The sequence below is a fragment of the Peromyscus californicus genome, unplaced genomic scaffold (assembly GCF_007827085.1).
Source record: "Peromyscus californicus insignis strain IS unplaced genomic scaffold, ASM782708v3 Scaffold_5__1_contigs__length_169319896, whole genome shotgun sequence".
NCBI lineage: Eukaryota > Metazoa > Chordata > Mammalia > Rodentia > Cricetidae > Peromyscus > Peromyscus californicus.
Window position 1 is genome coordinate 105,076,161 of NW_026294573.1, and position 25,044 is coordinate 105,101,204.

At 47.6% G+C, this 25,044-nt stretch overlaps 1 protein-coding gene across 3 annotated transcripts in view; it reads right to left on the minus strand.

The window, feature by feature from the left end:
• Positions 1-25,044, minus strand: part of Dnai1 (dynein axonemal intermediate chain 1) — a 71,333-nt gene that overhangs the window by 24,378 nt on the left and 21,911 nt on the right. For 2 of the 3 annotated variants that reach the window (XM_052715438.1, XM_052715437.1), the window contains exons 2-10: positions 19,203-19,235; positions 17,641-17,739; positions 17,380-17,460; positions 11,938-12,064; positions 11,601-11,722; positions 11,253-11,372; positions 9,806-9,865; positions 8,258-8,392; positions 3,303-3,387 (exon numbers count right to left, since the gene is read on the minus strand). In XM_052715438.1, the coding sequence (XP_052571398.1) occupies positions 3,303-3,387; positions 8,258-8,392; positions 9,806-9,865; positions 11,253-11,372; positions 11,601-11,722; positions 11,938-12,064; positions 17,380-17,460; positions 17,641-17,739; positions 19,203-19,235 (862 nt within the window). Of the gene's footprint in view, positions 1-3,302; positions 3,388-8,257; positions 8,393-9,805; positions 9,866-11,252; positions 11,373-11,600; positions 11,723-11,937; positions 12,065-17,379; positions 17,461-17,541; positions 17,740-19,202; positions 19,236-25,044 lie in introns of those variants that run through there. The other variant, XM_052715439.1, reaches the window with a different exon arrangement.

The following is a 25,044-nucleotide window of genomic DNA, read 5'->3' on the forward strand; positions in this document are numbered from 1 at the left end:
CCATCATCTGACTTTCATATCCTTTAAGCTGGCCTCCCTACCTCCTCCCGTAACACCTCCTTCAGTCCATGCTCTTCAGGGCCAGCAGAGCAAGAGCAAACCCTCTCTTCACCACACCACCCTCCTCATACCACCAAAACTTCTCATGGCTCTCCTTGAACAAGGTTCTCTGGTCCGGTCAAGGCTCCTGGGCACCCCCTCCACATCCTTTCTTGTGTTTCCTCATGTTTTTCCATGTCTGGAACGCCTTGCCCCCCACCCCCAGCTGACTCCTACTTGCTCTTTATCTGATTCAACATCCTCCTTTTCTACAGGGCCTTCATTTTCCTTTCTCTCCTTTGAGAATGGATTCTCAGTTGCAAGGCCACAGCATGTGTTGCTTATCAACTCTGTCAAGAGCGTTGCAGAGGAGGGTGGCCTAATTGGGGGAGGGGGACAGGAGTGAGTCTGTGCACAGCAACAAAAGGGTCTGTAACCTGTTATCACTATGTGTTACCCAAGCTGGACTGGAACGTCTGGGCTCAAGTGATCCTCCAGCCTCAGCCTTCTGCGTAGCTGGTACTACAGGTATGAGCCACTACACTGTTTTTCACTGTGTAGCTCAGGCTGGCCTGGAAGTCATGGTGATCCTCCTGTCTCAACCACCTGAATGCTGCAAGTTCAGGCATGAGCCACCATACCTGCACCTGCACCACACCTGGCTCTTTCAAATAGAGTTAATTTGTCCATTCCAGTCTTGCCTTTCCTCTACTGAGACATCCATCAGTCTTTCTGCCTGACTTCCATGCTCACAGCTCCTAGAGAGCAGGACCTACATTACATTCATCCCTGTGTCTCCAGTGCCTGGTGCAGGGACAGCCACAGAGACCCAAAGTCAGATGGGAAATGCTCGGTCTCCTTTCAAGCAGGATGGCCAATTAGAAGGAGCTCCCTAATTGGGCACAGTCAGCCGCCCAGGCACTGCCCAGACCCTCCCACAATGCCCGTACCTTGAGGCTGTCGCAGGACTACATCCAAACCTCAAAACAGTCTTGGCACAAAAAAAGATTTGAGTGCTCAAAAAGGTGTGAGCCTTGATCACATCAAGACTCCTGAGCTTGGGGGAGCTTTGGAAATTCCTCATTTCAGAGCAGGATTAATTGGTAACACTTCTTTATTTTTATTTCTCCTTCATGATTACACTTTCCCAAAGGGAAAACACTGTGCAATTAAAAAAAATCAAAGTTCAATGCATTTTTATGTGACCGTGTTCTTATAAATGAAAGCGGTTCACAAGGCCAATTTCTGCACGGATATTAATCAGGTTTACGGCCCTGTGGTGGGCCGCTTGCAGAGGCTGGGTCTCCGGAAGCCAAGCTGTGTGAGTGACAAGTTCATTCACAGCTGCTGTGTACTTTGACAGCTTTGGAAAGACTCAAGGTCGTTTTCCAGCCTCAACGATAACGAGGGGGCTTGTTTAGGCTGCTGGTCTTGGCAGCCTTAGTTTTGTGTCCCACGGGTGAGCACTGAGCATCAAGTCACCAAGAAGGGCCCGAGGCTGTGAGCAAAGGAGCCCAGCCAGCAACATGGCATTGCCAACTCTGGGGAGGCAGCTGCTCCACATAAATGCACAACCTCTTAGGGAAATCCAAGCCACTTGGGAATGTGCTGTTCATACCATGGGAAGGAGTCATTTCCTTGGCACTGTCGGGGACACCAGACTGTCCCAGGCCCCCAGGATCGAAGCATTTCTGAATCAAGTTCAGCTTCACCTCATCACTAATTAATTGCTAGGACAGCTCTATTGAGTGTGTTCATTTGAAATGCCTCCTCCAGCTCAGAGGCTCTGTGGCACAGTGGTGAAGAGGTTAGTCACCAGATCTACCAAGGGGCCTGTGTTCAAGTTCTGGTTCAGCCTTCATAGCTCCCACTGGCTGTGGGTTTGGTCAAGAAGTAACATGTTAGCTTGGGTTCCTCATCCATAACATGGGATAATAATGTTACATCCCAGGATGGCCGTTTGGAACACGTGAAGTGCTATGCCCACATTGTGCAGCACAATGCCCGGCTTTGGTGCTTGTTCTCCACTATTACAACTCTCCCTTTGTACCATCCCCACTGACCCTGTCTGCCCAGGCATGGCGAAGCCTGCTGCACCCCATACCTTTACCTCGGTCCCTGACTTCTGCCTCGTCCATCCTCTTCCAGCTCCTCTCTCCCTGAACTCTCCCTCTTTCCCAACAACTACTGTTTGGGGCTTTGAGCCTGCTGCCCTTGTCCCCAGAGTCAGTTCCTACCCATTCTCGCCACCAAGTCTTGCTCATGCCCTCCTTTGCTGAGAACACACTCGCCCTGCTACACCCTCTCACACAGGCCCTGCTTACCCCCTGGCATCCAGTCCAGTGCCCCCTGAAGCCCTCCTTGACATGTCCCATGCATCTCATGTGTGTTTCTTATTTTTGTTTTTGTTTTTTCTAGACAGGGTTTCTCTGTGTAGCCCTGGTTGTCCTGGAATTCACTCTATAAACCAGGCTGGCCTTGAACTCAGAGATCCACCTGCCTCTGCTAAGTGCTGGGATTAAAGGTGTGCACCACCACTGACTATTTTTCTCTTCTTTAGGGGGCCCCAGAGAAGTTCCTTTCCTGTGAATTCTAGTGTTAGCATCTCCAAGCCAACTGAGTGCAGACTGGGACACAAGATCAAGACTAAATTTGGGTTCTCTTTGCCACTCACTAATCAGGCAGCTTCGGCCTTTGCTACCATCTGCGGAGTCAGAGTGACCACGTCTGCTCCGCCTGCTCCCCGGGACAGTTGGGAAGGTGGCATTAGATCATTCTTCTGCAGGTCATTTTTGCCACATGTCAGATCTCATCACTACACCCACTGCTTTTCACACCATCATTCATGGTGGACTTGCATAAGCCTCACCTCTTCAGCGACATCCAGAGGAGGAGAGGAGGTGGCTTTTTTTCTTTGGTTGCTATTTTATTTTCCCCTTCACGATAGGACTTAGTATGGGACACTCGACTACTAGTCTTTTGTGAAGGATTTTAAATTCTGAGACTGACAAGTTGGCTCACAGTTAAGAGCACTTGCAGAGGACCTGGGTTTTGATTCCCAGTACCCATAAGGCAGCTCATAAGCATCTGCAACACCAGTTCCAGGAGATCCATGCCCTCTTCTGGGCTCTGTGGGCATGGCACACATGTAGTTCACATTCAGACAGCCAGGCGAGAGTGCACACACACACACACACACACACACACACACACACACACACACCCCTAAAAATAATGAAAACCACGATCCCCTTAAGTCTCACCTTGAGCAACATCATCATATGTATTTTGGTTGACCATTCGCTCCACAATTTTAGCAGCTTGGGTCACTTTGGTGATATCATCACTCTGTGGGATACAAAAGTCACAAGGTCTCATCAGTTAGTGCCCAGCAAGGTCATATGCCCTGAGCCACAGCCCAGATTTGACATTAGTTCAGCAATATAACCCTGTGGTTTGCCTATCCCAAAGGGCTCAGAAACGGCTCACAGCCAGATTTCCCACCATCACCACATCCTAGGAGCCTTTCCTCACGGGTGCACAAGGACACCGGGGATGCATCTGGTTCCAGGACAGAGCTGCTGTTCACTCTTCCATCTGGTTGGTTTTGGAAAAGGCATTGAACAGAGCCCAGGAAGGCAGAGCACTCAAGGACCTGTTAGAGGCTTTGGTGGAGGCAGAGAGGCTTTCTCAGATCAGGGAATGACTGATTCCCATGAAAGGCCTCATGGACCCTCCAGCCCAAACTCCTTATTTAGTCTCAGGCTGAGGAGTCACAGAGGCCCAAACAGGGAGAGATGAGCTTCAGGTGGAATGCAAGGCAGAACTGAGCCTGCTAACCCAGGGCCCTTTCCAGACCGCAGACAAAGCAGCAGATTCTACCCTGGAAAATGACTCCTTCTGAATGAAGAAGCAACTTCCATAAACACACAAAGTAAACTGCTTGGCAAGGAAAGCATGCAGTGGGGGAGAGATGATGGTTCAGGAGGTCAGAGCACTTACTGCTCTTGCCCAAGACTGGAGTTCCATTCCCAGCACACATTCTGGGTAGCTCACAACAGACTGTGACTCAGCTCCAGAGGAATCAGTGGCTCTGGACTCCAAGGACCCCGCATCCCTGTGCATATAACCCTCTCTCCCCGCCCCCCACATAATTAAAAATACTAAAAAATAAGTCTTTAACAAAGAAAAGAACAAAGAGTTTGGGTGAGTGGCAGGAGAGGAACAAGCTAAGTGTATATCCAGAGAGTGACCATGGGCTGGACATGTGGATCCTGGAGGTCAGCACTGCTGGGAGAGGCCACATTGGCTGTGACTAAGAGACTAGTTTCTGGGGCTGGCAAGACTGCTCAGTGGGTAGAGCCTGAAGATCTGAGGTCATCCTCAGGACTCACATGGTGGAAGGAGAGAGACGATTCCCACAATTTGACTTCTGACTTCCACACATGCAGTGAGACATTCTTTCCACAAATTAAATAAATAAAATCTCAGAAAAACCTTAAAAAGGGACAAGATTCTAGATCACGTGGATGTGTAATTCTTTCCTAGTTGGATGCAGCCCTGAGCAAGTTATTTTGATTCTGAGTCACAGAGTCCTTGTGGCAAAGGCCTAGGCAGCCTCTCCCTCAGAGGCCACTGTGGGGAGCAAACACAACAATGCACATGTTGATTAACTCGATTCCTGGTGGCAGTGCACACAGAGCAAACAGTTGAGTTCTGGGGACTTACACACTGGCATCCGGGAAATGGCTTTTTGAGGGCCCTTCACTGCTCTTCAGACTGACTCTATTTATCTTAGAAAACCGGGCAAGGAGGGCAGATGTTGGATTCTGTAAGTATAGTGCTCAGAGTCCACCTGTTCCCAGATGCCCCTCCCACTCTTGATCCAAAGCACAACCTCTCCTTTCATAGCTTCCGGGCACTTGACTCTCCCGATGTGAGTCAATGCTTGCTGTGGACAGATAGCCACTGACAAATGGACACCAGCTTCCCTGGCTCAGCTACCTACAATCTGAACTCTTTCCTCTGGCCACAAGGAACTACATACCTGAAGATAACCCCTCTGATCTGCACAACAGTACCTCATTTCCCCACGTCAACACTTCCTACAGCAATCTCTTCCAAGCTCCATCAGCCTTACTGTGGCATATTACTAACAGTGATAGTGCTAGTACTGTGTATACACATCATTGTGAATTTGCTCAACAATCTTGCAAAGTAGGATGTCATTAAGATGGCTTTACACTTGGGGAAACTGAGGCTTCAGAGAGCTCCAGCTCATAGTATCAAAGCCAGACTTGAAGCACTAGTCTAGACTGTAGAGTCCACGCTCTTGTCCCTTCTCAGTCTGACTACACTGTCCTTGTCCTGGGAGATGCAGGATCCTAGATGTGCTCAGAAAGAGTCCAGTGGGCCATCACCTCCATTGTTCTAGACGCCATGCTCCTGGAGTAGCCACATCTGTTCATGGGTTCCGACTGAACTTGTGGCTTCTGATCCCATTTCCCCGGGCCTGCCAAATCTTTCAGACCAAACAAGCTTGCATTCATTTTTGTGTATTCAGTCAAGTCACTAATGAGCCTGAGACCTGAACTCCACTAATGGAGACCTTCTCATAGGGTATCATGAACTTATTCTCTTTTCTCCCTGCCCACACCTGAGCTTTTTACCAACCCAAATAGACAGAGATCTTTGAGGAAATGACAATTCTCTGCTCAAACTTTAGGCCTGGGCAAAGGAGAAGGTGCTGCCAGTCTTTTCTGTTCTACAGACGGCCTGGCTCAGTACTTGGTATTCCCAGCTAGAACTGAACTCATCTTGGAAGAGAGTTCTTACCAAGGTACTCACCCAGGAATGGGTGTACATTATACCCCCAGTGTCCTGCCGCACTGTGGCTTCTTGGCCTAGAGGATCAGTGTTGTGGAATATTAGCTTAAGATGTGTTACATTCATTTATGCTGTGGAATATTTGTTTAATGATGCAAAGATGTTTTGAATTCTTTTATGTGCATTTGTTTAACTCTGTAAAGCTGTGTTACTGTGCGTGCCTAAAACACCTGATTGGTCCAATAAAGAGCTGAGTGGCCAATAGATAGGCAGGAGAGGGCTAGGCGGGGCTGGGCTGAGAGAATAAATAGAGAAAAGAGTGAGAAGAGGGAAGCAAAAAAAGGAGCAAAGGAGGAGAGGAGGATGCCAAGGGCCAGCCACACGGCCACACAGCCAGACACAGAATAAGAGGGAAAGAAAAGATGTACAGAAAGAAAGGAGGGAAAAGCCCAGAGGCAAAAGATAGATGGATAATTTAAGTTAAGAAAAGCTGGCTAGAAATAAGCCAAGGTAAGGTTGGGCTTTATAAGAAAGAATAAGTCTTCGTGTGATTATTTGGGAGCTGGGTGGCGGGCCCCTTAAAGAGCAAAGGGTAAAAAGAGTTTTTTTTAAAAAGCCCTACAGATCAGAATCTGCCTGTATCCCTGTTCTCCATATCAGCAAAGCTGGAAGAACCCAATGTGACAGGGAGTGTTAGACATCATCTTGGGCAGACTTTAGGTTCCAAATCAGTTTTCAGTCTCAGCCACAGAGAGTCTTCTCCTGATTTCCGGGTCTTGATGATTCTAGTTGGGTTTTCTGCCATTATGGGTTCCAGCAGAGCCAATAGCCCAAACTCTGACAGGTCTTCACATTGAGCCTAATCCCGGCCAGAGCCTCCTCTGACATTTATATGCTCTGAGGAACGGTGTAAGGGAGCCAAGGATACCCACACAGCCCTCAAGCCAGGGCCCTATCCCACCCTGAGACTGCGTACTGGGCATGGCCATGATCATTCAGTGTTTGATCAGTGATTCAAAGAACCTGAAAGATAGTGTCTATTAAGTCATAGCAATGGCCCCTCAAACTTCCCTTCAAATATGACATCAGGGTCATGGAACAGAACTAAGAGGACCTGGGCACAGCTGGGATAAAGGAAAACAGCTCTTCTTTAAACTGAGCTGGGTTTTCGCGTGGTTGGAGAGGAGCAGAGCCACTTCCGAGGGAGGTGCCCTGGGCGCTCTCCAAAGTGCTGAAACCAGCCCCTAGCTATTGGTGACCCTCTTCCAAAGCAGGTCACACCCATAGGATCTCCACTCTGGGACTCCATCTCCTGACCCAGTTTTCTCTCTGCTACAGGAATAAATGAGGTTCTCCAGCACCTCCTGTGGTGATCCCCGCTGTGGTCATTGCCCCATGGTTATATCACTTTATTCTATATTGATCCCTAAACTCCTGCAGGCTGCACTGTTCCAAGTCCCCCACCATGGTCTTTCTAAAACTCCCACTTGGCTTCTTATGGTGAGTCCAACTCCAGGTGGCTACATCCATTGACTTGATGGTGACGGTATCTGGGATAATTGTGGGCTGGCTCCTGGCCCTGAAGACTCACTGACCTGGTTTCACTTCAGTTACTGTGATAAAAATACCTTGACAAAAGCAACTTAGGGGAATAATGGTTTATTTTAGCTCAAAATTCCAGGTTACAGTACATCATAGTGGGTAATTCAAGGCAGCAAGAACTGGAGACAACTAGTTGCTTCACAGTCAGGGGAAAGAGAGAATGAATGCCTGCCTGCCTAATACCCGCTCACTTTCTCCACTCCAAACCTAGGGAATAGCGCCACCTACAGTGGGTCGGGTCTTCCCTTGTCCATTAATGTAATCAAGACAACCCTCACAGACACACCCAAAGGCCAGTCAGATCTACACAGTCCCCCTTGAGACCTCTTCCCAAGTGACTCTGGATCGTGTCACACTGACTATTAACATGAGCCATCTCACTCACTCTGACTGCCAGATGTGATTAAATCAAAGACTGAAGGCAGAAGAACCCGACTCGCCCTAAACTCAGGGAGGGTACCTTATCCTTAGATCCCACCCCTCCACAGCAGACGCATAACGCTCCTGCGATGCAGAGAACACAGACCTTTCAAGAAAGTCGGTCCTAGGCCAGCAATTCCCAAACCCTTCTGACCTTCAGAATACCAATTGGGGGAAGGTGTGGACTGCCAGGGACAATTCTAGCTGTCATTACATCTTCTCCTGAGGTAAGAAATTATCCACACCTCAATGTCAGCCTTCCCCCTTGAGCATCTGTGAAGCCCTTTTATAGAGCCAAGCTTCCATCGACCTACAGCCCGAGGCCCCACTCAGACACTCTGTGACAGAGCTGTAGACACCCCCACCGAACCTGGGACTCCATAGACGTCAGTTTTCTCAGGGCCATCTTCTCTGTTTTCTTAGCCACTGGAGTCTTGGTCTTCTCCTTCTCTTTGGTCTTTTCCAGTTTCTCAAGCTCATCTACATAGGCATCATAGATTTCCCACTAGGCAAGAGCAAGACAAGAGAGTCACCACAGGGCACAGCTTTCACTCGGCCAGCTCTTCAGCCTGCAGGAGTTGGTCGCGTTAAACTGTCAAGTGTCTCCATAGCACCCTCTAATCATTGTAATTACATGTTCAAAGTCTGTCTTCCCTGCTAATCACCCACTCTAAAAGAGGAAGGAAGGAGTTTCCAGGGCTCCTCTGGGCTAGGCTTATCTACCCTGAAGCACAGGGTCTGAATCTCAAGCTGGAGATCCATGAATATTGTTCTAGGTTTCAACCCCCAACAGGAAGACAAAATGTGTAACCACTAGGCAACTAATAGTTTGTTAGAAACTTCTAAAACTGAATTAAGAAATATGTTTTAAAAAAAATCTTCCTCAGGTTGGTGAGATAGCTCAGAGATTAAAGACTCTTTCCAGCAAGTCTGAGGACCTGAGTTCAATACCTGGGACCCATATGGTGGAAAGAAAACTGACTTCTGAAAGCTGTCCTCTGACCTCTATGCATGGAATACACACACACACACACACACACACACACACACACACACACACACACACAGTTAATGAAAAAATGTCTGCCTCCATGGAAACAGGATAAACATATTGGCTCAAGCGGGCCATCTACTTCACTGCCCACATCTCAAGATTAGAAGGAAATACATAAGCATTCTGCCAACTGGACCTGAAGAAAGGAAAGCCCTTCTTCAAGGGCCGTAGCAGAAGCAGCGGCAAGGATCTAGGGCTGGGCAAATGCAGCAGATTACACAGAGTGCCTCCCAGACTGGTCAGTCACTGCCACCTGGAGGCCAGATAGATACACCTTACATGTGAAAATCCCATACAGGCCAGTGTGCATTTCAGCATTTGTTATCTCATTCAGAGCCCTCCAACACCTCTGGGGCAGCTTATCATCCTTTGTTGACAAAGAAAGAAACAGAAGAATTAAGAAAGAAGGGAAGCATACTATGCCCACAGTAGGAATAGTAGAGCTCCAGCCTGATCCTAACACCAGATCCTGTCCAAGTTAGCACCGCCAGCAGGGAGGGCTTAATGGGAAGGAGGAGGGTCTGCAAGAACACAAAAGGATGCTGGCACTTTAAAGCCAGTCACAGGGTGCCACAGGCTCCCGAGAGTCCATGGGAACAAGCATTCTACCATGTTCTGGGGAAGGCTCCAGAAGCCATGCCTCCAGCATGGACAGCCTTGCCCTGGAGGCATGTGGCTGGTCCAGAGCTCATACTGGAGACCTATTGTGATGTGCCCAGTGCTCAGGACTGATAGCTCAGGATGATGTGCAGCGGGGTGGATGGGTAATTAAGGCAGACTGGCAGAGGAGTCTAGCCTTGCCAGACTCCTCCTCTGCTGAGCATTTCAGGGTGCCTGGGAGTGCAGATGGAGACGGGATCTTACCTGATTGGCTGTGGCTGAAAAGTTTGTTCTCGGTGGAGGCTCCATCTGACATTCCCGATCCTACAGAACAGGGACAACAGACAGGAGAGCAGCAGATGGTCTCACCCCCCTCCCTCTCACTCAGCCCAACAGCACCTCTTTAGGAGAAGCATTTTAGTTGGAGCTGAGGAAGGAACAGAACAGAACTAGGGAAGCAAAGAAGAGCCTGGTGAAAGACTGAATTGCTCAAATCCCACATTTGGTTTTTCATTCTGGCCTCCGTCAGTCGCCTAAACCAGAGAGCAAGGGCAGTGACGATCAATCACGACAGTTTTTAATCAAGAAAAGGCCCAGGTGGGGGATGGACAGATTTATAAGGAGCCAGCCTCCAGACACGATGCACAGAGGTCAACCTCCCACAAGGCCCAGGGCTAATGCCCCTTACAAGAGAAGGCTTCTCCCCAGTAATGGGGTCTCCGCATCCAGTGTGCAAGTTGCTCCCTCCCCACTATGTATCACCCTGACTATCCAGCATCAGCCTAAGGACTACATAGGGTGACGAGGCGCTGCTCAAGAATCCACCATAGATGCACTACTGTAGAACATTCATGTGAGTGTACCGCACCTAAAACCCTGTCAGGTTCTCTCTCTCAGCCTGGTTCTCAGGATGCTTCACAGTCAGGGAACGTTCTAGCTTTTCCAAGCTGATCTGCCACAGAGACCACCAGCTTCTGTTACATTGTTTCAAGATTTCCCATACCTCTGGCACACTTCGGTCTTGATTTCTACTTTCTCTTCCCAGGCTAGCCCAGGTTTCAGCCTCTCAGTGGAGTCGAGGGTCCTAGCCTTCCTCGGGCTGACTAGATTTCTTACAGGGACTTGAATGCATGTTCCAGTTCTCCTTGGAGAAACTGTGGTCTTTCCTATCCCCCTTGTCAAGCTCAGGCCTGCAAGGACTGGTCTCAGACCTGTGTCCACCTTGCCATTGCATAGCACAGAGTCTCAAAGTAAAAGGGTGTAGTGGAAAATCTACCTGGAGGGGGTTGTTGAAGGTGTGTAGAGGGGTGTGGTGGGGGATCTACCCGAGGGGGTTGTTGAAGGTCTGTAGAGGGGTGTGGTGGGGGATCTTCCCAGAGGGCATTGTTGAAGGTCTGTAGAGGGGTGTGGTGGGGGATCTACCCAGAGGGCATTGTTGAAGGTGTGTAGAGGGGTGTGGTGGGGAATCTACCCGAGGGGGTTGTTGAAGGTCTGTAGAGGGGTGTGGTGGGGAATCTACCCGAGGGGGTTGTTGAAGGTGTGTAGAGGGGTGTGGTGGGGATCTACCCAGAGGGCATTGTTGAACGTGTGTAGAGGGGTGTGGTGGGGGATCTACCCGGAGGGCATTGTTGAAGGTCTGTAGAGGGGTGTGGTGGGGATCTACCCGGAGGGCATTGTTGAAGGTCTGTAGAGGGGTGTGGTGGGGATCTACCCGGAGGGGGTTGTTGAAGGTCTGTGATGCTCTCTCGCTGAAGTTAAACTGGTTGGTGAGTTTCCGCTCCTTGGGCTGCACAGGTGCCCTCAGTTCTTCTTCAACCACCTTTTCAGTCATCTGGAAATAAATCAGGAGGGCCAGAGCTTGACTGGGAGGGAGACAGTGGGCCATCAGGAGTCAGGGGAAGGAAACCCCGGCCAGGTAGGGTGGGGGCAGGCGAGAGGATGCTGCCAGAAACATTGGCACATGCAGCATCTACTCCACTCTTTCCTCCCCAGGTCACCCGAAAGCCTCCACCCACGGCTGCCCTGGCATGGTGGGGACCAAGAGCAACCCCACCCGCACCTCAGCTGCAGCAGCAGGCACATCTGTTTGACTGCCAGCTTCAGTTTCTGCCTCTTTGGGTTCTTCTTCCTCTTCAAGGACTTCTGTTTCTGAAGTCACCACCTTAGCAGACTCCTGTGACCCTTGACAGGATATTGCTAATGAGTTCAGGGTCCAAGATGGCTCAGTCCCTGGCAGGGAGGATCATCTTCCTGCCTGTCAGACCCTGCTTGTCCCCTGGGCTCTCCATGACCTGGGTTAGCTCCCAGGCCTGCCCAGGACAGCTTGCAGTTGGATACCATGAAAGCAGAGGTCTTGCAAAGCTCTAGAGGGACCTGAGGCCGGCCCACAGCCCTACCTGCCGCCAGCTCAGCTCGGTAGTGCTGCCGCCGTCCTTCATCTGAGTCTTTGGGAATCAGGTTCCCCACCTGGCTGAAGTGAACGGCCATTTGGTTCACAAAACCAATAGCTTTATATGTGCCTTCCTGAAAAGAGAGAGACTAATTCACACCAGGACCCCCACGAAGGGCTGGTGTCAGAATGCAGTCTGCCTTAATTCTCCAGAGCAGCGTTCTCAACCTTCCTAACACTTTGGCCCTTAGATACAGTCCCTCATGCTGTGCTGACCCCTAACCCTACAATTATTTTCGTTGCTACTTCACAACTGTAATTTGCTACTGTTATGAATCCTAATGTAAATCTCTGTCTTTCTATGGTCTTAGGCGACCCTGTGAAAGGGTTGTTTGCTCCAAAGGGGTCGCAACTCACAGATTGAGGACATTGCTCTAAAGTCAGCAGTCACCTTAAGTAAAGGAACTGTAACTCCCAATCCTTAATGTTTTCACTGAATTTCTGCTTAAAGAAGAAAAGACAAATAAAAGAAGCTTTTTTTAAGTTCTCATCAAAGACTTGTTTAAAAAAATCAATTTTGGGGGGGAGGAATCAGTCTGACTATGTAGCCCGCACACTCAGCCTCATAGATTTATTTTTAAATATTCTCTGCTTCCAATCTGAAGTGTACCACATTTACTCATCACTGGTTCAGGTGCCTTGTTGCCCACATTCATGCCAAGGGATCCCAGTTTACCCACCTCACCTTGGGCAGGTCAGACATAATTGTCCAACATACCTGGCATGGCCTTGCTATGCCACTTTAGTGGATGTCAGAGGGAACAGAACATCAGAGACAACCAGGTCTCTAGTCCCCCTATTTCTTCTATCCAAAAGGACCACAGAGGTCCAGAGAAAGTTTAGGTTTGGCACTTGTCCAGGTCACATAGCAGATGAGAAGCAGAACTGGGCTTCAAGCCCAGGAAACCGTATTTATTCGTTCAACAAATAATTTTTGAGCAGCTACAATGTGCCAAGTATTTTCTAGGTGCCCAGGATATAAAGCTGAGCAACAACAGACCCAGTTCCTGCTTTTGCAGAGCCCATGGTCTGGAGTTCCTGTGGACATCTTGTTGATTAGCCTCCTAGCAACCCCAAAAGTGGAGCTGGAGACAAGAGGCCCCCTCCTTTCTTTTAAAACAGTTCTGTTCAACCATTTCACATCATGTGGAAAAAATTATATTTGTATGGCACCCTGAGATTTAAAAAAAAATCTTACTGTGCAGTGGGGGCACATGCCTTTAATCCCAGCACTCCAGAGGCAGAGGCAGGAGGATCTCTAAGTTTGAGGCCAGCCTGGTCTACAGAGTGAGTTTTAGGACAGCCAGGGCTACACAAAGAAACCCTGTCTTAAAAAACAAAAAGAACAACAACCAAAAGAAAAAAAAAAGAAAAGAAAAGGAAAAAGAAAAAAGACCACGGGGTGGTGGTAGCACTCAGGAGGCAGAGGCAGGTGGATCTCTGTGAGTTCGAGGCCAGCCTGGTCTACAGAGCGAGATCCAGGACAGGCACCAAAACTACACAGAGAAACTCTGACTCAAAAAACAAAAACAAACAAACAAAAACCAAAAAAACCCACAAAACAAAAACAAAGTCACTATGAAGTCCTTCCTCTCTGTAACTCAGATGGATGGGGGACAGAAAAGTAGTTAAAAGCATGGTCTTTGGTGGCAGAACTGGATTCAAATCCTTAGTCTGCTCCTTATTATCTTCATGACCTTATCTTAAACCCCCAGGCCCCGGTTTCTTTCTTCTATCAAATAAAATAATAATATCCGTGGCCGGGCGGTGGTGGCGCACGCCTTTAATCCCAGCACTCGGGAGGCAGAGCCAGGCGGATCGCTGTGAGTTCGAGGCCAGCCTGGGCTACCAAGTGAGTTCCAGGAAAGGCGCAAAGCTACACAGAGAAACCCTGTCTCGAAAAACGAAAAAAAAAAAAAAAATAATAATATCCAATTTTTGAGGTAGTGTAAGTGTTGACAGTAATGGAAGTGGTCCATTAACACAACGCTGAACACATATTAAATGCCCAGTATTAATGCTCAATAAGACAGTAACTGACTGTATGATGGAGGTCCCCATGAGAATGAGTGGTCCATCCTGTTTCCTCTAAGACTTCACCTCCATCCTGTCCTCAACGCTGACTGGGAACTTCCTCTTCAATTTCGGGATGGGATTTGGATTCTTTAGCACGTCAAGGGAAAGCAGCAGCTTTGGTACCTAAAATTGGACCTTTAGGACCAACAATGTAAAGACAGCTGTGTGGGAGAATGTTCGGCAGGCCAAAGGGGTACTGAAGGCATAAATAAGGTGAGTTTTCCTGGGAACCAGCTGGCAGTTTACTCAAAGGAAGAGTAAGAAGAGGACATTGAAATGGAAAGGTAACACTCTAATACACTTGCCCCAGTCAGACCACTGAGTCCTGGCGGGCCCCTATTTCTAATGTCCAGCATGATTTCAGGGAGTGAAAGGCAGCTTCCCTCCAACCTCTCTAAACTCTCCAAGGGTGGAGGGGGAGTCATTAGTTTAGTGAAACTCTTGAATAGCATCTTTTGAGAAACACATCTGGATTTGCTTCAACATCTTTGTGGAGGGGTCTACTACACAATCTGAATAAGAAGCAGTATGTTCATGAAATTTTTCACAAGACATACACAGATGTTCATTACTTAGCAGTATTATTTAGAATTGCCCAAAGAAGAAACAATCCAAATGTCCATCAATGGGAAGATAAAGAAAATGCAGCATATTCACAGAATGAAATATTACTTGGCAATAAGAAGATATGGAGTATTGACATATGCTGTACCATGGATGAATCGAAAACATCACGCTGAATGAAAGAAGCCAGTCACAAAAGACTAGGAATTACAGGATCCATCTCCCCACACGTCCAGAATAGGCAAATCTAGAGATAAAAAATAACCCAGTGCTTCCCAGGGCTAGAGGAGATGGAGGGTTGAGTATGAGGCATGGCGTTTCCTGTGGAGGAAATGTTCTGGCCTGGCATGGTGGTGCACACCTGTAATCCTAGCACCAGGAGTGAAGGCAGGAGGACCAGGAATTCAGGGTCATACTCAGCTACCCAGCAAGCTCAAGGTCAGCTTGGACTACACGAGATTTGGTCTCTAAGAAGCAAAACGAGGACAAAGGTGTCTGGAAATGGGTTGTGTTAGAGTTGTACAGTCTGTGAATAAGCTGAAGTCATCACTGTAAGGTTTAAATGGGCAGATTCCAGGGTGTGTAAACTGTGTCTCCACAGACCCATCTTTAAAACAAAGAAGTCAAGCTGGTGACACACCCCTGTACACCCAGAACTCGAGAGTCCGAGATGCTCCAAGGATTGCAGATTTGAGGTCAGCTTGGGCTGCATGGTGAGACCCTGTCCCAGAGATTAAACAAATGAAAAACTGGGTGTCCTTCTTCCTGGAAAAGGACATGGGACGGAAGGAGGTTTGCTTTCCACCATTTTTGAATATTTTGAAACTTGTACTATGGGTTTCCATTATATATTCAAAATTCTCCCCACTCGTGTGTGTGTGTGTGTGTGTGTGTGTGTGTGTGTGTGTGTAAAAGTTTGTTGGCTGAGACAGGGTCTGTCACGTGGATGCATCCTAGACTGACCTCAGACTTGCAGTGATCTTCCTGCTTCTGCCGCCCACGTGCTGGGACAGTGTTAGCCACTACACCTGGCAAAAACTGTTGAAAAGAAGCAATGCCCCTGCTCTGGAGTCAGACGAACTAGTCAAAGCTTGCTTTGAACACAGCTTGCATGACTTTTGCCATTTGTTGGTTTTTTTTAGATATTTTTTTCTTTTTCATTTTTAAGGATCCCCTGGAACTGGAGTTACAGACAGTTGTGAGCTGCCATGTGGGTGCTGGGAATTGAACCCGGGTCCTTTGGAAGAGCAGCCAGTGCTCTTAACCACTGAGTCATCTCTCCAGCCCTTGCCATTTGTTTTATGTAATTTAATATCAGAATCAAAAAAAAAAAGAAAAGAATAGAATAGTTTCTATATTAAAGAAGCATGAGGGTTGTCTGTGGCGTTCTGCGTAAAAACACTTCGTACAGGAGCTGGTGCACAGTAGGAGCGGAGCTAAAAGGCCTCCACGTGAAAGAAGAAACAGAGGCCTGGCTTCCACTTTGGCTCAAAAGTGCTCAGAAAAACTCTCCAGTTCCCCAGGCGCTGACCCTGCTGCACTTAGACCACAGTGTTGTCTCTTATGAAGCCCTGCTGCAGGCTGTCTCCTAAGAACTTGCTCACACCGTGGTTACTGGAGATGGCCCTGGGAGTCATCTATCTGCCTGCCAGGCTGGCTAGCATGTCAAGAGACTCTGTGCCCAGAGCCTGCCAGAATTCCTCTTGGATGGGAAGGTCCTGTGTGGATGTGAGGCCAACATCTCAGAGAGGACTCTGTTCTACAAGTGTCTGGCTGGAGGGAAAGATAAAATCACTTGTGTTGGTGGAAATGTATTTTTTTTTTTTTTTTTGGTTTTTCGAGGCAGGGTTTCTCTGTGTAGCTTTGCACCTTTCCTAGAACTCACTCTGTAGACCAGGCTGGCCTCGAACTCACAGAGATCCGCCTGCCTCCCAAGTGCTGGGATTAAAGGCATGCGCCATCGCTGCCCGGTGAAAATGTATTTTGTATGTTGGAAATATTGGAAAAATCATTTTCTAACCAAATGCTTCAATATTCTTAAAAATAAAAACATACTGAAAAGCTGGGATTGTAGCTCAGTGGTAGAACACTTGATCAGTATGAGCAAAACTCTAGATTTAATGATTCAGTCACCATCACCACAAGAAAAAAAACTCCTCCTCAGGTTTTGAAGGCTTTGCAATTAGCAAGACTTCTAGGGAGATGCACTAAGAAATTTCAAAGGGGCCTGCAAGATGGCTTAGCAGATGGGGGTCCCTGCTGCCATGCCTGACAACCTCAGTTTGATCCCTTGGCTCCACAGGGTGGAAAGAGAAGCAATTCTGAAAGGTTGTCCTCTGACCTCTGACCTCCACATGCACACTGTAACCCTGTCTCCTCTCTCCCTCCCTTCTCTCTTTTGTGCACATGTTCTCTCTCTCTCTCTCTCTCTGTCTCTCTCTCTCTCTCTCTCTCTCTGTCTCTCTGTCTCTCTGTCTCTCTGTCTCTCTCTCTCTCTCTCTCTCTCTCTCTCTCTCTCTGTCCCTCCCTCCCTTCCTCCCTCTCTCCCTCCCTCACTCCTCCAAATAAAACGTACTAAAATTAAAAAAATTCAAACATCTCTGGAGCACTCCACGTAAAAACCCAGATTTCTAGCCAAGGACCTCAGTTTACAAGGACCTCGTAAATTGGCCAGGAGCCTTGTGCAATGTGCCCAACCATTGTTGCTTCAAGGAGACATTAAGGCCCTGCCCAGGAGGGGGTGACTTACTTTGAAGCTGTACCTGACAATATTCTGGGGTGCATGTGGGTTGTTGGCTGTCAGGATGCGAGTGAACTCCTCCTTTAACTCCTGAGGGGAAGAAACACCAAGAGGATCATGCATAAAGCTCCCCCCTCCCATCGCCTCTGAGGCTTGGGACCCCCAGGGTACCTGTAAGCTCTGCACAGGCTTCTAAGCTGCACTATGGAAGAATCCACTTCGGAAGCAGGAGGAGGTAAAATGAGCAAGGACAGGAGTTTGTTCACTCACTGCATCAGTCAACTCCAGCTGGTCAGGAGGTCGAACTGTGGCTCTGGATTGGGACCATTCATCAGTTCCGTCTCCCACGTCAGTCCCTGAATCTTCATCCTTAACAAAAACCACAATCAGTCAGGAGTGCCCAATCTGCTTGAACAAGCAAGTGATGCTGCAGGAAGTCCCTTTATTCACAAGTCCTCCCTGAAGCCAAGTCCTACCTATTGTGTACAGAATATGAAACGCCAACAGACCACTCATGGAAGACTCCAAAGGAACTGTTGATGCTTGGGCTCTTAGAGCCTGGAAGATCACAGCCACCTCTATCCTGGGGTCAGGCCTCACCTGAAACACTGTTGTGGGCCTTTGTCCCCAGCAGGGCATCAGAAGCACCAGCTCTTCCTATTGCCTTCCACAAAGCCTAGAAGCTGAAGTCTGGGACCAGCTGCCAAAGGCTTTTATGCAACGTGCTTAGACAGCCAGAGAGCCCAGACTGTTCTGCAACCGCTGCTATCCAAATTTGTACTTGGCCTTCCAATCTGCCACATCAAGGTTACTTTTTTAAAAGATGACTCTTAAAACAAATACTGTCTTGTACTTGGCTCCTTTAAGTCAAAAAGAGCCAAGGATAGAAACTCTGCATTGCTGGATAGAGTGTTAAATGCCTTGCCAAAGTGGCCATGGGGTATTTGAAATATTTGCTCATCTTTACTAACAATCAAAGACATTTGAAACAAAGCAATACTTTTTTCTTCCATAATAAAACTGGAAACAACAAGAGTCTTCAGGGTGGAAGGTAGGCTCCCCAAAATGGGCACAGCCTTCCTAAAGAGTAATGTGGAAATGTTTACCCAAGTTACCTAATAACTGTTTATGTTCTTTGACTCAAATATTTATATGTAGGAATTTACAATAAGGAAATAACCAGCAAGGCAGTGGTGGCACACGCCTTTAATCTCAGCACTTGGGAAGCAGAGGCAGGCAGATAGATCTCTGTGAGTTCAAGGCCAGCTTGGTCTACAAAGCAAAATCCAGGACAGCCAGAGCTGTTACACAGAGAAACCCTGTCTCAAAAATAACAATAAATAAATAAAAAGAAAGAAAAGAAAAGAACCAAAGCCATGCCTAGAGACACAGGTAACGGAATATTGGTCATAACAGTGAAAAAGAGGAAATGTTGACGTGTTTCCTCTAAAGAGAGGCATGGTGGAACACATTATGGTGCGGCCTTAAGGGACATATGGTTAAATTGTGCAATAATTTCAAATGATATAATAAAAGTATATTAGCAATGGAAAGTACCCTAAATATTGTGTGAAAAACAGGTCATAAAATAATACATACTGTTTTATTACATATATATATATATATATATATATATATTCTTTTATGTACATAAAAATACCTGGGAGGATATAACATTGCATGTTAAATAAAAGGTTATCCTAGGGTAGTGGTAGTAGTTCAAGTTTTAAAGTTCTAGCTTGTTCAAACTATCTAAAAATATATGGATAGTATTCTCAATAGACAAAATGCCACTAACATCTTGTTTGGTGACTGGTGGTCTCAGCACTTACTCTTTTCCTGGCTCCTCTGGTCGCACTGATACTCTAAAGGGAGAATAAAAACAGAAGGTGAGTCACAGTGAAACGGTACAGGAGAGGCATGAATCACACCACAAGGCGGCCTCTGCCCAAGGCCTCTGCAGCAAAGGGCTGTGAGCTCTCCCAGCTCTCAGAAACCATTCTGGGGTCACTTTTAAGGGCAGCAGGTGCTTCTTGGTTGAGTCAAGGAGGTTCTGTGTCTGAGGCAAACCTGTTTTACTATCATCACAACTAGCCCGTGAAGAGTAACCCAGGACACTTAGCACTGGGAATTTCCTACTTGTAACTAGTCCAACAAGTATATTTTTAAAATAATTTATTTAATTTTATTTTATGTGCACTGGTGTGAGGGTGTCAGATTCCCCGGAACTGGAATTACAGACAGTTGTGAGCTGCCATGCTGGGAATTGAATCCAGGTCCTCTGGAAGAGCAGCCAGTGCTCTTAATCACTGAGCCATCTCTCCAGCCCCCAACAAATATTTTTAAAGTATATGCTAAGACAGCCCCAACAAATATTTTTAAAGTATATGCTAAGAGCTGAGGATGGAGATAGATTGGTAGAATATTAGCTGCTATGCACAAAACTCTGGATTCACTTCCTAATAACACATAAAACCAGGATTTGTGGGTCAATGAGATGGCTCAGTGAGTAAAGGCACTTATTTATAAGACTGGTGACCTGAGGAATTCTAGTAACTCTAGTTCCAGGGGATCCAACCTCTGAGGGCACCAGACACACACATGGTACACAGACATGCTTGTAGACAAAATATCCATACACAAAGTAAATGAAAGAAAAATGTCATGTTCCCAAAAGCATATAGTTTTAATGTCTTCCCAAAGTTCACATGTTGAAGGCCTGGTCCCCAGGTTGGGTACTGGGAAGCAATAGGACCTCTAAGAGATGAGTCCTAGTTGGAAGCCCTTGGGATATTGAGGGCACGCCTTCGGAAGGCATTAGGGTAGTGGTCTAACTTTGTGGTTCTCAAAGAATGCTTATAAAAGGAGCAAGCCTGGCACCTCCTTCTGAGATCCTTCCTCCTGTGCTAGCTCTGCTGTGTGGTCCTCTCCTCAGCAGATCTGATGCAGAAGCAATGCCCTTGAGTCCCTCCAGAACTGTGAGCTAAAACAGACCTCTTTTCTGGCCAGGTGGTGGTGACACATGCCTTTAATCCCAGAGTGAGTTCCAGGACAGGCTTCAAAGCTACACAGAGAAACCCTCTCTCAAAATAACCAAAACAACAACAACAACAACAACAACAACAAACCCTCTTTTTTTCAAACACTACCCCCAGTATTTGTTATAGTGACAGAAGCTGTCTAATATATAAGTAACATGCTCAATTTAACTTGACAAACACTTGTGGAGCATTTATTTATTTATTTGCTGTGCACCAACCTAAACATGAGACAAGGATGAAAAGATGAGCTTCCTGTCCAAGTTTCCTTAGAGTCCAGGAGGACAGGTGAGCGGCATCAATGCCCACCACTCACTCACTTACCTTAAGTTCTTTTGAAAGCTAGCTCTGTGCCAGGGTGCTATAGGACTGTATGGGTGGTACCTTCCCAGCCTGAGGTACACAACGCAGATGCCAGAGGTGATCACTTATCATCTGGGTGTCGACGGAACAAGACTGTCGAGGTGGAGATGTTGTTTTCAACATCTATTTTTTATGTGCACGTGTGGGTGCCTGTGTGTATGTCTGCCACGTGTGTGCAGGTACCCATGACGTCAGAAGAGAGCATAGGGACCCTGGACTGAGGTTACAAGTGGTTGTGAGTCCCCCCATAAGGGTGATGGGAACCAAACTCACATCCTCTGGAAGAGTCCCCAGCATTCTTAACCACTGCGTCTTCTCTCCAGCCTGAGATCTTTTTGTTTGTTTGTTTGTTTAAAGGAGAAAACATCAGGTAAGGAGAGAACAAAGACAGAGAGTAAAATGTTTCATCAAACAACAATCGAACACGGAACATGAAGGAGGCAGACAAACCAGCTCTCACAGCTCTCACAGTGGCAGGATCCTGGGAAAGGCGTGGATGGGGAGAAGGAGAAAGGGCTTGTGGAAGAAAAAAGCACATCTCATCCAGGACTGGAATTCTGGCTGGGAAGCCAGGCGGCAGGATTCAGATTTCAGCTAGGTTGCCAAGGTTTCCAGTGATGGCTAGGCCCTGTGAGCTTTCCTTTGAAGAGACTCTGATCTCTAAGGTTGGAAGCATCACAACATCCAACAGCTTCTTGGTCCACAACAGAGCACTAAAGGGCCAATCCCCACCCAGACCCCTAGCCTTAAGTAGAAAATGAGACCCAGTTACCACCGCCCTGTGAATGTCCAGTTACCACTGCCCTGTGAATGTGTCCAGTTACCACTGCCCTGTGAATGTGTCCAGTTACCACTGCCCTGTGAATGCCCAGTTACCACTGCCCTGTGAATGTGTCTAGTTACCACTGCCCTGTAAATGTGTCTAGTTACCACTGCCCTGTGAATGCCCAGTTACCACTGCCCTGTGAATGTGTCCAGTTACCACCGCCCTGTAAATGTGTCCAGTTACCACTGTCCTGTGAATGTGTCCAGTTACCACCACCCTGTGAATGTCCAGTTACCACTGCCCTGTAAATGTGTCTAGTTACCACTGCCCTGTGAACGCCCAGTTATCACCACCCTGTGAATGTGTCCAGTTACCACTGCCCTGTGAATGTGTCCAGTTACCACTGCCCTGTGAATGTCCAGTTACCACTGCCCTGTGAATGTCCAGTTACCACTGCCCTGTGAATGTCCAGTTACCACTGCCCTGTGAATGCCCAGTTACCACCGCCCTGTGAATGTCCAGTAACCACCGCCCTGTGAACGTCCAGTTACCACTGCCCTGTGAATGTGTCCAGTTACCACTGCCCTGTAAATGTGTCTAGTTACCACTGCCCTGTGAACGCCCAGTTATCACCACCCTGTGAATGTGTCCAGTTACCACTGCCCTGTAAATGTGTCCAGTTACCGGCCGGGCGGTGGTGGCGCACGCCTTTAATCCCAGCACTCGGGAGGCAGAGCCAGGCGGATCTCTGTGAGTTCGAGGCCAGCCTGGACTACCAAGTGAGTTCCAGGAAAGGCGCAAAGCTACACAGGGAAACCCTGTCTCGAAAAACCAAAAAAAAAAAAAAAAAAAAAATGTGTCCAGTTACCACTGCCCTGTGAATGTGTCCAGTTACCACTGCCCTATGAATGTCCAGTTACCACTGCCCTGTGAATGCGTCCAGTTACCACTGCCCTGTAAATGTGTCCAGTTACCACTGCCCTGTGAATGTGTCCAGTTACCACTGCCCTGTGAATGTCCAGTAACCACCGCCCTGTGAACGTCCAGTTACTACTGCCCTGTGAATGTGTCCAGTTACCACTGCCCTGTAAATGTGTCCAGTTACCACTGCCCTGTGAATGTGTCCAGTAACCACTGCCCTGTGAATGTGTCCAGTTACCACTGCCTTGTGAATGTGTCCAGTTACCACTGCCCTGTGAATGTGTCCAGTTACCACTGCCCTGTGAATGTGTCCAGTTACCACTACCCTGTGAACGTCTGTAAAACATTTATCTGGCAATGAAAAACTGACAAGGCACTTTGAGTGTGATTGTTTTTGGCAGTTGGAAATATTTCAATTAACACACTATAAAAGCCACACTATAATAAATGCAAAACAGGCCAATGAAATCAGCTACAGCCCTGACTTCCCAACCATGGCAAAGGAGATTGAATGTCAGGCTGCCACTTTGGGCCCTTGGTCTTCCAGAAGGAGACGCCTGAGACAGACAAGCCTGAATTCCTAAAAAGCTTTTGAAGGTTGTTTCCAGAAGCCATCAAACTACAGAAGAAGAAAGCCCAGGCTTCTTCCCTGGGCCCTCAGAACTCCATCAGTCTGGCCCCATGTCTCCATTCCAGCCTCTCCGACCCCTCCCACATCAGAACTCCGAGGTGCAACCATCAAGGCTCCTTCCAGTCCCTGCGGCTGGCCTGGGCCTTCCGCCTCTCCACCTTTGCTTCTTGTTTCTTCTGCCGAGAACACCAGCCTTCTTTCCGGCCTGCTGACACCTCCGCCTGATAAAATCCACTCACCAGCCTCTGCTTCATCTAATTCCTATTACCACCTTTCTCCCACCTCCTTCTGAGCAGTTCCCTTCCACTTTTTATTACCACACAAGCACTGGCTGTTGTGAGATTAAGCACCCAATTAGTCTTTAATTAGACACTCTTTTGTCTCTTTCATTTACAAAAGGGGACAGTACTATGAGAGGAATCATACATAATAATGCAGTACATATGGGAGGTGACTTAGAAATTCCAGCACAAACGCCTGCTATTCTTATGCTGTTGTTCAAAGAAGGCCCTCTTCTCTTGGGCAGGCTATTCTACATGGTCAGCTGAAGCTATCTGCAGAGCAGGACAGGAAGACGCGTACCCAGCCCACTATGGTAGGCAGCGTAACTCTGGTCATTAGTGAGATGAACATTTTTCTGTTGTTAGGGCCTAACTACATTTGGTTTCCCTGTCTCCAGTTTCTCTTCCCTCTAATTGTATCATTAACACCATTCTCAGCTAGTGGGCACTCGCTCTGGGATAGCCACTCACTAAACTACTTATGTATATGATTGCATTTAATATTTATAACCAGCCTATGGGGTTAGAGTCATCATTACCCCCGATTTACAAATAAGAAATAAAGATTTAGAGAGATGGAGCAACTGATCCCAAATTAACACAATCTGAGATCATACCTTTAGTCCCTACAGTCTTCCTAAAATGTAAATCTGATCAGGTCACTCCCTTGATTTAAAGTCTCCAAGAACTCCCCACTGGGTAGGAGAGGGAGTCCAAGCCTTCTGTCATGACCTCATTCCTTTCCTTCTCAGTCACTTAGAGGATTCCCAAGTGTAAGTAGCAAAGAGCCATGTCAGTAGGGCCATTGAGCCTGCGTGTCTGATGGTCAGACACGTCCCCTGCAGCCTTCCCTGCTGGGCAGCAGTGGCTTACTAGGGAAAACTGCCCACATAAAAAAATGACTTCTCTCCTGGAGAAGCAGTGGCAGGTGTCATGTCCAGCTGTGAAGGTGACCAAATGAAGCCCTTGAGACGGCCCAAAAGGCAGGCCAAGGAGACACGAGGAAGAGAAGGCTTTCGTGCAAAAACAAATGGAGCAGTATCCTGGCCACAGGTGAAGCTAAGAATTCCAGCAAAAAAGAAGGTGTTCCTTGTCCTGAGATGATGGTGACCCCGATCCCTTTCCTATCTAAACATCTTTTGTGATCAAAAACCACAATGAAGTGGTGTCTTGGAGTATGTCATACATTTAATAATTAACTTCTATAAAAAGAAAAAAATCTCTCTCTCTCCATTCTATGTGCCCCATTTCCTGAGTCACCTGACTTTTCTGTTACTTGTAAGCATCTTTCTCCCTGACCTAAACACCACCAACCATGTCTGGCGAAAATTAACCCCCTTATGTCAGGCCAGCCTCCTCATTAGGTGCTGCTTTTCAGCCAAGGCGTGGTGGCACACGCCTTTAATCCTAGCATTTGGAAGGCAGAGCCAGGTGGATCTCTGTGAGTTCAAGGCCAGTCTGGTCTTCAGAGTGAGTTCCAGGACAGCCAGGGCTACACAGAGAAACTCTGTCTCAAAACAAACAATCAATAACAAAGACGCTGCCTCACTGCACACCACAGCTCTTTCCTCGGGCACAGCACTGGATCACCTGCTCAGCTCAGCATGCTTTTACATGATCTTTAGATTAAGATTGCTCCTAGACTTTGTCTTCTGAGGACCTGAGTTCCATTCC